Here is a 12475-nt window from a genome sequence, read left to right as displayed (position 1 = left end):
AACAGAAATAATGAGTTGTAGGAACTTCTTAAGTCTGTGTTTGGGAGGCATTGTTATTATGGGCATGAGATGAAAATAATAGTGTGCTAAAAGATGAAGCTGGGAGTCACAGTTATGCTCAAAATATTGTTTACTGGAAGAGAGAAACCACACCTTTTATATATATTCATATTAAGTCAAAGATTTACTGTTAGTGTAATTGAAATCTTAATGGTCTAATCCAAGAATCATTATTAGTGCAGATGTAATTATTACAGAAAAAGATCTGCCTATGCAGATGTTATAATAAGGTTAACAACAGTGCTACTACCACCAAAGTTACAGTTGTTATGCATACACTTAAATTCAACTACTTTTCCTGATGTTAAGCTGACCCTTCCCCAGCTCTTGCTGGCCCTAAGGTTGGTGGCTTCATTATGGTGTTGGTGATGGGGGTTGTTATGGTGATCTCTCATCATCTGGTGTCCTTGACCAGGAGCATGTTCCTGTTGTTTGTTTCTTTTTCCTCACTTTAAGATCAAATTGGGGTTGTTTTTTTTTTTAATGTATGCTAACATGCTTTGATGCCTTTCTCTTTCTTCACTGGTCTGCAGTTCATGTTATACCCAAACGTACTAGATATGGCACCTTTTATGTATTTCTGTGTTCTTTTTCTTACTTCAGGTCTGTATTTCTTTATCTGACCTTGGGCCAGTTGTTTATAGTGGGTGTGTTCTCCATTGTCAAGCCAGTGCCCCATCTCCTATCTTGCATATCTGTACTCCTCTACATTGCATTCTGTTCTCCACTTCTAAAGACCTTTGCTAAGATACAGCCCTGTGTTTTTTATAGTATATTATTATAAGAGTCATAAAACCTGTGTGGCTCCACACAATGACAAAGAAAACTAAATCAGGTTAGCCATAGCTAGTTGGTCAACTAGGAAAAAAAAAAAGCTATTGCAGCTGAAGCAAATGTGACAAAGCTGTGGACAGGCCAAGGAACACTCAGACAGGGCAAACCTCTACAAGCCTCAGTCTAGAGCCCTTGCAAACTCACTACAAAGCTACAGTATTGCACTACGTGTAGCATAACAGCATTATCAACACAACTGGCATTTGGCATTTTATGCTGGAAGAGCTGGAGGATATGAATAGGTTAAGCTACATGAGAAAACCTGATTGTTCAGAGGGGTAGATTACTCTCATATGGACTAATAATAAAATGCTCTCTTCTACAATCTGGAACCTTGCCAGGTGCTTTGGAAAGAACAAACGAAGGGAAGTGCATGTAAGTTATTAGCAGCAAAAAAGCCACCTGTAAAAGGCATATGTGATCCTGGGATGTGCTGCGTACACTAGCTTCAGTCAGGCTAGGAAAAGTAACGCTGACAGAGCTTCATCTGAAAATGTCTGTTTTGTTCTGAAATGTTCAGGAAAGACTTGTTCAGATGTGAGAAATGGAGTACCTTGGGTTGGAGTACCATGAGTTAGTTGCATGAGTGCAGATAGAGTCACTCTGGCAAGCTTGACTTGCACTAAAGGACATCCAGAGGTCTAAGGAGCACAGCATGAAAACACCTGGGATACCTTGGGCTGCCAACTTCAGTCTGCATTTTCAGGGCCTGGGGTTGGATGGACTAAACTTTCTCTTGGGCTGATAGACAAAGCTGACACTGCATGAAGGTGTCAGTAGCATTTCTGGACCCACATGGAAGTGATTGCTTGCCACATTGCTTGCCAGTGCTACACTATGCAGATACTGGTTTGGGTCTCTGGTAGAGCCAGGATTTGTGTGCTGCAGTCCATAAGAAAGGTATTTCACAGATTTCACAGAATATTCTGAGTTGGAAATGACCCACAAGGAGGATTCAGTCCAACTCTTAAATGAATTGAACACACAATACAACCTTAGCACCACGCTTTAACCAACGGAGCTAATCTCAGATGTTCCTAAAGGTGTTCCACTTAGTCATGTGGATGGTGCTCATCACAGCAAATGAATGATTTAATGAATCCGGTTCAGGAGAGATGAGTGTGATTATAAAATAAGGTTGGAGGCTTTGAAGTGGGAGGCTCAAGCTCTGCTCAGATCACTTAAACTGCAGCCATAGGGTGACTTCTGCCTGACTCTCTGGTGCTCAACATGCAGTTGAACCCATGGGTGGGTGGTTGATGAACTCATTAATTCTCTGATTGCCTGACATTTTTTAATTTTCCTTTCACCTCTTACCCCCAAGCAGAGATTGACTCTGAAATCAACTGTAAGACTGAAGTGATTCCTGTGCCTTATTTTTGCTGCAAGAAGTCACTTCGTGCATCTCAGCTGGGCTTTACTTCTGACTTTGTTACACTCTTCATGTTTTCTTAACACTCTCTGTTTTAATGTTTCCCTATCATTAACTACTTGTCTCCTCTCTCTTTCCTATTTCAGTTCTCTCTATGTGATTACTCACTGCGTTTTTCTGATCTTGTTCCAGCTTCCAATTTAAACTGTTCTAAACTGTCTTCTCTCTCTCTACCTTTTCTCTCTTCTGAAGTTTCCTGGAGCTTTCCGTACCCTAAATGTCTTTCCTTTCTCTCACTTTTGTCATTGTCTTTCTGTGGTTGTAAATACCACTACCATTTGTTTAAGTGCTGTTGTCTTACTCTCTTTAGGGGGTTGTCATAAAGGATTTTAGACATGCTTTCCCTTCATGACAAGATTTACTTGTTACCATTGGTGTAGCTAGAAGGCTTATTACAAAAATGAAAATATCGAGGAAGAGTCCATTTTGCATAACGTGAAACACTTATTATTTTGTTACTAATAGCAGTTTTGGCAGCTCTTTAAATCAAAGTTTGAACTGGAAATATTGTCAAAGGATCTAATAAAAAGGAAACACTGTCACCTTTGAATTTTGAAAAAGTAAACCAAAAAAGGCAAAGTTATTTTCAGTAGAATATATTGTTTGCAGAAACAAGACCAATCCAACAATTTTTTGTCTTCATCCATCTTTTTAACTGCCAAATGAAATATTTGAAAGGAAAACTGAAGATTGAACTCAAATAATTTCTGATAAGAGGAATTTTCTGGACTTCTGAAAAAATATCTACTATTTCATGGGTACTACATATTGGTTGTTTCTGATTTTGTGAGAGCACCAGCCCTTGTTATCTATCATGTGCAAAGCAGTTAAATGTTCTTCTGTAGTCATACTGGTTACATCATATTTGAGGTGTTGATGTGGTGTGAGGCAAAGTCTCCGTTTGTACAACATGGCTTTTCATTTGTTGGTAGTTAGTAGCAAAGGCACTTCAGGAACCAGTCTGTGTCTCTCTGCAGAGAGACAAAATATCTATAGCTGTACCTACAAGTTTAGCATTTGCTTTAGACAACTTGGCAAGTATTTTGACTATAGGAAAGCTTGAATCTTAGGAAACATACTATATTAAGGCTCTGTTGAGTTTTGTTTATAGGGCTTCTGGAATGTTTCAGACTCCCAAACCCAACTGTTTTCCCTGCCTGTTTTGCTGAAAATAGCGTCAGTCAGGTTTGAATTTGAGTTCCCTATCAACTTAATATAAGGTAACTTCCCTAGTAACAGTTATCCATGATTCCTGATGTGACCACATCCTAGGTCCCTGGGGTGGGCAGAAGGGATGTAGGGGGGAGCCCCAAACCCAATGTTACCATCTCTTACAGGGACTGAGTGGGGAGTTTGATGTTTTAATAGTGTGGAAAGTCTGTTTGAATCACAGAATTCTTTGGGTTGGAAGGGACCTTAGAGATCATCTAGTTCCAAACCCCTGCTGTGGGCAGGAACACCTTTTCCTAGATCAGGTTGCTCAGAGCTCCATCCAGCCTGGCCTTGAAGTATGGGTCCTCCCTTCCAAGGATGCGGCTTCCATAACTTCTCTGGGCAACCTGTTCCAGTGCCTCGCCAACCTCACAGTAAAGAAATTTTTCCTAATATCTGCAGAACCACAGAATATGCTGAGTTGGAAGGGACCCACAAAGATCACTGACTCTAACCCTTAGCCCTGCACAGGATCATCCCCAAGAATCACACCATGTGCCTGAGGGTATTGTCCAAACACTTCTTGAACTCTGTCAGGGTTGGTGCTGTGACCCCTTCCCTGAGGAGCCTGTTCCAGTGTGCAGCCACCCTCTGGGGGAAGAACCTTTTTCTAATAACCAACCTAAACCTCCCCTGATACAACTTTGGGCCATTCCCTTGAGTCCTGTCACTGGTCACCACAGAGAAGAGATCAGTGCCCACCCCTCCTCTTCCCCTCATGAGGAAGCTGTAACTGCAATGAGGTCTCCCTTTAGTTTCCTCTTCTCCAGCTGAACAGACCAAGTGACCTCAGCCCCTCCTCATACAGCTTAAGGCCCTTCCCCATCTTTGTTGCCCTCCTTTGGATGGTCTCTAATAGCTTAATATCTTTCTTACATTATGGTGACTAAAGCTAATCTAAACCTGCTCTCAGCTTGAATCCATTCTTTGTCGTCCTTTCACTACATGCTCTTGTAGAAAGTCTCTCCATCTTTCTCGTGGACTCCCTTCAGGTACTGGAAGGCTTCAATTAGGCCACCTCAAAGCCTTCTCTTTTCCAGGCTGAACAAAACCAATCGTCTTAGCCTTTCTTCATAGGAAGTGGTGATTGTTTGATTATGGAAAACCAGTTTGAAGTTAGCCGAACTATAAGGCAAGGTTGCATATTTATTTTTTAATTGGTTATTTCTTTTTATTTACTTCTTTATTTAATAATTAATTTTCTGTGAAATATGAGAGGCTCTGAGTAGTAACATGTAGCAGAATAAAGGGAAAAACAAGCCCAAGCTCACACACGACTTGTGCTCTAACTCCAGGCTCTGTCTGAGTTCACTGGAAACACTGCGGGTCCTATCTTCCTGATGGGAAATGGTACTTTCTTTTGAAGAAAACCAAACTGATGCTAATGACAGCTCTTTCAGACATTTGAATGCCAGGTGTCTTGCAGTCTTCACAGGAACTTTATTTCAACAAAACTCAGGTTGTTTCATCTGACTTCTAGCATGATATAAAAGCTAGATACTTAAAAGTCTATCTTTGGGATTCCTCTGCTGGTTTCCACGTCAATTACAATTATGTTGCATTTGAGCTAGAGGTTGCCAGCAGAGAATACTGAGGAGTGCCAAATTAAATTTCAGATACATTTTGTTCTTTGTTCATGTCGAGAAGTATTTCTCCCCTGAGGTTGCTGTGCTCAGCAAATGAGATCAGGTTGCCATTAAACTTTCTGTAAATATCAGTCTAGTTGAGTTTTTAAGGCCATCTTAGTGGCTAGTACTATTGACACTTCCTCGAGGGACTGGTGTAACATGAATGTTATATGAATGTTATAGGTACTGGTTTGAAAAAAAAAAAAAAAAAAGAAAAGCTGGAAAAACCTTCCTTTCATCTGAACAATCTCCAGTCAACCATCTTGGTATCTGGCTGCTTGATAGAAATGTGTCTCTAGGAAATGGGGAGGTTGCTTATTTTTAACATATGTATTTGCTAAGGCCCTGCTTTCCTATAAACATTGCCAAAATGAGACAATGCAAGTTATAGCAAAGTGAAAGGGAAAGCTCTGAATTGCTTCTGGTGACTGGCTAGTACTGATGCTTCACCACCAAGCAAATGTTTTAATTCCTTTTTATATTTGAATGTTTGCTTCCCAAATCCAGATTTTGGGTTCATTAGCATGCTATGGATAGCCTCTAGCAGTGTATGCAAGTCCTATCTCTGTGCGTATTTTGCTTTTCAAGCAATTAGCTTAATTTATATTAGGAAGAGACACCAATTGCAGGGGAAGGAAGAAGTAGGTAGCAACACACCAATGACAATTAAGATAAAGCATCACATATTACCTCTATAGGTTTTCTTGAAAGAAGCTCTTTTCTGATGTCAATTAAGCCTAATAAGAACTTGAACCCTTGTAAGATGGACAGTATAGAATTGTCTGTCCATCTTTATATGAATTGGTAAGCTGAAACATGAAGTCTGTATTTTGCTTAGGTTTACACAGCCAGAGGTCAGAAAAGAAGAGGGAAGTTCTAGACCTGTCAGGATCCTTGATTCTCTGACAGGTTTCTAGAAGATGAGCAATAGTTACAGAACTTCCTTGGCAAAATTCATCCAATGAGATCAGTGATGTATATTGGGGATTTGGTATACAGGCTGGAAAATAGTTAAAAATCTCGATATTCTCTCTGGAATGAAGATAATTGCCCATTCTGCCAGTAGCTAATTATGTTTGACCTGCTTTAGATGGAGTCCCACTTTTTTACAGTCTAACCAACCTTTTTGTTTCCTCTCTGTCGTTGATCTCCAGAATGCAACAGCAACAACACCAACGTCGGATGTTCACAGCTGCCCTCCTGGCACTTGTTTTCATTCTGGCAGCTGTGAGTACCACTGAGGCCGGCAAAAAAGAGAAACCAGGTAAGGTCCAGTGTAATTCAGAGTTAATCCCCAAGATAGATTGCATGTGTGGGAGAATGTCAAATGCTTCTGGTTTTGTTATGAGATTCAGGTAACTCGTTAACGTTTTGACATCCAGGGTAGGGATTTGTGTCTGTGACATGTTGTTCTGTGTTAAACAGGAAACAAGAAAGTGGTTTCCACGCAAACTGGCAGCTTGACAACCCCAGAGACTGGAGTCCTTGGTTTATCACACAGTGGGTATTGCAAGGCAGCTTAAAATTTACTCCGGGAATAGTTTCATGCTTGACTTAGGGAGAGCCAAACAGGAGTGATGAAAGAGCAGTTATGTTGCTTGTTCAGTGTTGTATATGACAATACTATACCAATGCTGTGTGATGTGGAAATCCTCTGACAAAGATTTGAACTAACTTGCTGGCACAGCCAGCCAGATATCCAGTGGTAATTGCTTTCTGTCAGTGATGAATTCAGGCCTCATTATAGGAGAGACAGGCCTAGGGTGGAAAATTCATATTTGTCAAAACCAGTTTTGACATTTTTTAAAGAATATATTTTTTGGTGCTTTTCTTAAGCTCTTATTATTTACAGGCTACTGACACTCAAGACAATATGAACTGTGAGTCTATCAGAATTAGTGTTCCAGCTAAAAAAAAAATGGGCTTTCTAACCATTGTGGCTGTATGGAAATATGAGAAAATGTGAATGTAAACATACAAAACTTAGAAGAAAATTAATTTTATATGAGGTTATTTAAAGTTATTTGTGATGTTTGGGGGACCTAAGTAGTGACAATGCTGTCTTTTCTCATAAGGCTTGGGTTTAAAGGATTGCAATGAAATCACGATGCTTACTTTTGTCCCTGAGCAATAAACCCACCTGTACTAACAGCACTTCAAATATGCTTCTCCATATAGTTTTTTTTTTACCTTTGGAGTTTTGGTCATATTCTGACATAAAATGTGACATGGTATACCAAGTTAAAAGATTGAATCTCACAGCTGTTTCCCAGAGGTGCTCAGATCCTCTGATACACAATATCAACACATTTCTAGTTGTTTAGTGTATAGTGTTTCAATTGGAACTGAGAATATTTGCCTACCATCGGCTACTGGAGACAGAGGAGTGTCCTTTCTGAGCAAGCTTCTGTCCTTCTACCTGTTTAGTCAGTGATCCTTGAGGGTTTTTAGATGATTCCCTATTCTGACGTGGTAGTGGGAGTGAATGATCACCCTGCTTTGGACTCAAAGAGGCTGACCTGTCTCTGCAGAACTGGGAAGAGGATGTCAGACCTTTTGCTTTTAAAGCAATCGTGTTACAAATGTCTTCCTTATTTACCCTTTCAGGTGCTGTGACTCTTTGGTTAAGTTTAGGGAACATCTCTGTAGGCTCTGGGTACTGACCACTTCTCTTGCTTGGTTCTTTGTCTTCATCCAGAGAAAAAGGCGAAGAAGTCTGACTGTGGGGAATGGCAGTGGAGTGTCTGTGTCCCCACCAATGGTGACTGTGGTCTGGGGACACGTGAGGGCACTCGCACTGGAGCTGAGTGCAAACAAACCACCAAGACTCAGAAGTGTAAGATTCCCTGCAACTGGAAGAAGCAATTTGGAGGTAAGCATCAGTCTCTTAAAGGATTTGCTTTGTTTTTTATTTTAACAATGGAGCGGGAAGCCTGTATTTTCTACTTAGTTCTGCAAATGTCTTGGTGAAGAGGTTAGTCCTGTATTTGAAGTTCATCAGAGCTAGAACATCAGAAGGCAACCTCTTCAGAGCTTCTCTGCATAGAGTCCATATAACCTACTAATTACAGACTCAGTCTTCCAGCATGCTGAAATCTGCTCTCCTGTGGTGTCCAACCCTATTTAAGGTAGTAGTGTAAGTTCACAGCTGTGAATCTCTGTGATGGTTATCACAGGTGTTATGTGACCTTGTGATCTGTGATACGAGCCTTGCTGCCAGTGTGTGCAGTGGAGGGAGTGAATGAAGATCAGTGTATATCATCTTTATCATTCAGTTTAGAAGGTTCATGTGCAACAGTTTAGAAAGACGTGTCAGATCTGTTGTGGATAAAATGTCTGTCCAAGACTCAAGTTTGATGACGCTTGCAGTCTTGGCTTTTTTTCTAGTAAGCAGCTTGCATGGTTTTGACATTATTGTGACCTTACCATCACAATCAGTGTTGCAGTTTCAGACCTGAGAAGTTTGTAGTTGCATATACATTTCTGAAACTGTTCAAGCCTTATTTGGTAATCTTTGGCATCATACAAATATTGGAATATAGAATGTAGATGATATTCCCATTGTTTTTGTATCTCTTTTTGTTGTTGTTGTTTATTGTTCATATTCACAGCTCAATGTATTTTCTTTTATATGAAAAAAATGCAGTATCCATGCAAAAGCCAGAGGATTAAACTTTAGAACATTGGGGAGAAGGAAAACTGCAATTACCACTGCAAATAATCTTTAGATTTTTCTTGGGATTCTTTTCCTTAGCTGCACATCCTTTTGTCTGTATGTACTGACTGTGATATCCTATTAGACTCATAATATTTTTGTTTTCCCACTCAGTCACTGTGTTTTAAAACTTGCCTTTTATTTACTTATTGCAGCGGAGTGCAAATACCAGTTCCAGGCCTGGGGAGAATGTGACTTGAATACCGCCCTGAAGACTCGAACTGGAAACCTAAAGAGAGCCCTTCACAATGCTGACTGCCAGAAGACTGTCACAATCTCAAAGCCCTGTGGGAAGCTTACCAAACCCAAACCTCAAGGTAAATTCCATTTTCTGAAAGCTGCACGCTAGTTCATTTAAATCACTGGATTTGTGATGTCCCGCGTGCTTCAGTGGGAGCTCAGTTGTACAAGAGATTGCACTTTCATGGTCCTTCCTCAGTTTTGCACTGCTCCTGTCTCTCAGTGGTCAGATAGACAATATTCCTGAGCTGTATAGTCAAGGCTGTCTGACACGCACGAGGTAAACTGAAGATTAGAGCTCCAATTTTAATTTTAGACCACCTGTATCACTACCAGTTTGCTTATGTGACAAGACTGCCAGACTGCAGATTCTTTTCATAACTCACCTGTTGATGGGAACAGACCAATAATAGCATGATAACGACATCTTTTACATAGGTTTTGTTTGGTATCAATTAATGACTAGTTGAAAAAAAGAACTGCTTTCCTTCTGGACAGGACTCATTGAAAGGATATTCTGCTCTGTGCACACTGAAATATGTAAATGTTGTGTACCCTTGGGCTTGTTTATTTTTTATTCAAATATAGCAGGAAGGAGAGTACAGAAAGTATATTTCTTATTTAAATGTGATTGACAGTGTAATTTCTAGTGCACATAAAGACATATGCCCTGCGTTTGTGTTTCCAGGTGTCCCTTAGAAAAACTTATATTCTTTCTAACCATTAAAGCCTTTTAATGTACTCTTTTGTTGGAGTAACAGGTGTTACGTGTGTGGGATGATTTATAGTGGGAGCTAAAATTGTGAGATCTTGTTTGAGATGCAGAAGTAATGTGTTTTAAGTGGATTATACAAGCTATGCTACCCTGACATTTGTTTGCTTAAAACCAGCAAGGTTTAACACGCTCCAGGCTCTGAATACTTGGATAATAACACAAATAAATGTGATTAGGTGTGACAGGTGCACCTGGGACAAGCAACTTTCAAATTGTGGATGGTGGTGCACCATTGATCTGAGGAGTACCTGCAGGTGGCCTGCTCTGCTTGTGCAACCAGGGAGATGCTTGCCAAGGTTGCAGGTGCTTTCTGTGTGTGTTTTTCCATCTGCTTTGCAGTCAGTGCAGCTGTAACTGCTTTTCCTTGCACACCATCCATGGAGTTATTAGATGAGTCTGAAACTTGCCTAGATAGTGACAGGCTGTGAAACAGAAGGGATACAACTAGCTTTTTAGAGACCAGCTGACTAGGTTGAGATGGCAGCAATAAACATCATTTGAGGGTAGAAATGATTGGGTAGGGATGCAGGGAGGGCTTTGAGATGTGTGATTTTTATTGTGTAACAGTTTAGGGGGCAAGGATTTTTCCTGGTTTTTTGTGGTTTGGATTGGTTTTTTTGTTTGTTTGTTTGCTTATTTTTGTTTGGTTTTTTATTGGTTGTTTGTGGTTTTTCGTTTCTTTGGGGTTTTTTTGTTTGGTTTTGGCTTTTTTTTTTTTTTTTTTGAGTAAGTTTGTACGCCTGTGTAGCATTTGGGAGTTTATTGAATGAAGCTTCCCATCGTGCTGTCAGAAGGCCTCTGCCACTCGAGCCACCAGTAGCTCTCTGCCTTGTCTTGCTCCCATGGAGTCAGTATGTTCTGTGAATGGCTGCCAGAAGAGGGGAGAGGGAGACAAAGCAGGGTGTTGATGCAGCACTGTTTTGTGAAAGCAGGGCTGTTGGACAGTACAGACTTGTTTTCAAGTTATAGTTTTGAAGGCAGAGCTTCAGAAATTGCTGGGTTGGAGTTAACCTTAACTGATTCTAGGTATCACTGAGCTATAGCTGAAACTGAAGCTCCCGTTGGGACAGCTGCAGCAAACAGATATGGGGTTTTACTTAACTAGGAAACCTGACTTCATTTGATTCGAAGGAATGCAAAAGGAGATATAGGTACAAATGTGGGGGTTTGGTCATAATAACTGTGAGCAGAAGTTGTGCTCTCCTGATTTACTTTAGAAATCTTCCTGCATGCCGCCTGCTTGTTCATCTGCTGCTGGCATTAGTAGGAGCGGCAGACATGGAAGTCACACACACACAGCCTGCCTGGGCTCTGGGATAAGTGCATATTGCAGATATGTGGGTATGACTACATAGGAGCTACAATGGACAGCGTGTTGGTACCAGTAGGAGGAACTAGAATAAGAAATTAGGTCAAGCATACTAGTACTGTGTGAAACGTTTTGCCCTACTAGACTTTATTTCTGAGTTAAAAGTCATAGTGCTGACATGTTGGCTGGGATGAGAGTATTTGTTTTCTTCCTGAGGTGAAGGAAATTACGAGTTGGAGGTAAGTCCTCACCCACAACTAGATAAAAGAAAAAAAAATCAAACTGCATTCAATCTATAGCTAGAATTTTAATGAATTCCCTTATTTGGAGATGAGAAATAAGAACTGGATTATTACCTGAGAGCTTAGAATGGACTGTAGGTATATATAGGCTCCCTTTTCACACATAGCTTTGCTTCAGTGTGTTAAGACTACAAGAGGAAAAGCCTATGATATATTGTTTGGAAGCAGTGGCATTTTTTTCTGAGGCACAATGTTGCAAAAGATCTGTGTTGATATGCAGCTACATCTGTAAACACTGGTCAAAGGCCACCAATTCCTACTGTGATTGCCTGGGGTAGCAGGACAGTGGCTTCCTGGCGTTTGAGAGCTCTGGCAACAGAGCACTAAGTTGGGTTTATCAGTTCCAGGAATCTGTTTTACCGCTGGATGGTTACCTTTCTGTCTGGTGTATGCTTCAAGAGCTACACCAATGAATACATCTCTGACAGCAACAAGTTGGGAGTACCAAAAGCAGATGTGAACTGACTGAGGCTATTGCACTGAAAAATACTGACATATTCAGAAAAAGTGTTGTTTTCATGATTTTCCTGACTAGGCTTCTTTCCTGTGCACTGAAATTTTTCTTTTATTAGCTTGTGTTTGTAACCTCTCCAATATATCACTTTTCCTTTTGATTTCATACTGAAAATGAGTTGAGAAAAACCCCACATTTAGCTTCTCCAATCAATAGTAGTTATATGTATCTTCTGTCATGTTTTGTCATTTACCATCTTTTAAAGCTGAAACCTCTGACTTAGATATTTCTTTGTATTACAATTTATCCACAATAAGAATACTCACTACTGGACTTACCTAAATTCTTTCTATTATTGCAAAATAATTTTTGTGATGAAGAGACTGGACTGTATACACTATTTCAAGCACATCCTCTACAGATCTGTGTTGAAAAAGAAAATATTGTTGCAATGCTACCTTTATTGTTCATTATACCCACCAAATATTTTAACTATGATTTAAATTTTGATCAC

At 40.2% G+C, this 12475-nt stretch overlaps 1 protein-coding gene across 1 annotated transcript in view; it reads left to right on the top strand.

Moving 5' to 3' along the window:
* Positions 1 to 12475, top strand: part of PTN (pleiotrophin) — a 72757-nt gene that overhangs the window by 47505 nt on the left and 12777 nt on the right. Inside the window, exons 2-4 of the mRNA XM_027662229.1 lie at positions 6321 to 6430; positions 7865 to 8038; positions 9037 to 9198. Of these exons, the coding sequence (XP_027518030.1) occupies positions 6322 to 6430; positions 7865 to 8038; positions 9037 to 9198 (445 nt within the window). The 5' untranslated portion in view covers position 6321. The remainder of the gene's footprint in view (positions 1 to 6320; positions 6431 to 7864; positions 8039 to 9036; positions 9199 to 12475) is intronic.

The sequence above is a fragment of the Corapipo altera genome, unplaced genomic scaffold, assembly GCF_003945725.1.
Source record: "Corapipo altera isolate COAL_440 unplaced genomic scaffold, ASM394572v1 1, whole genome shotgun sequence".
Classification (NCBI taxonomy): Eukaryota; Metazoa; Chordata; class Aves; order Passeriformes; family Pipridae; genus Corapipo; species Corapipo altera.
This window is presented reverse-complemented; position numbering and strand designations above follow the sequence as displayed.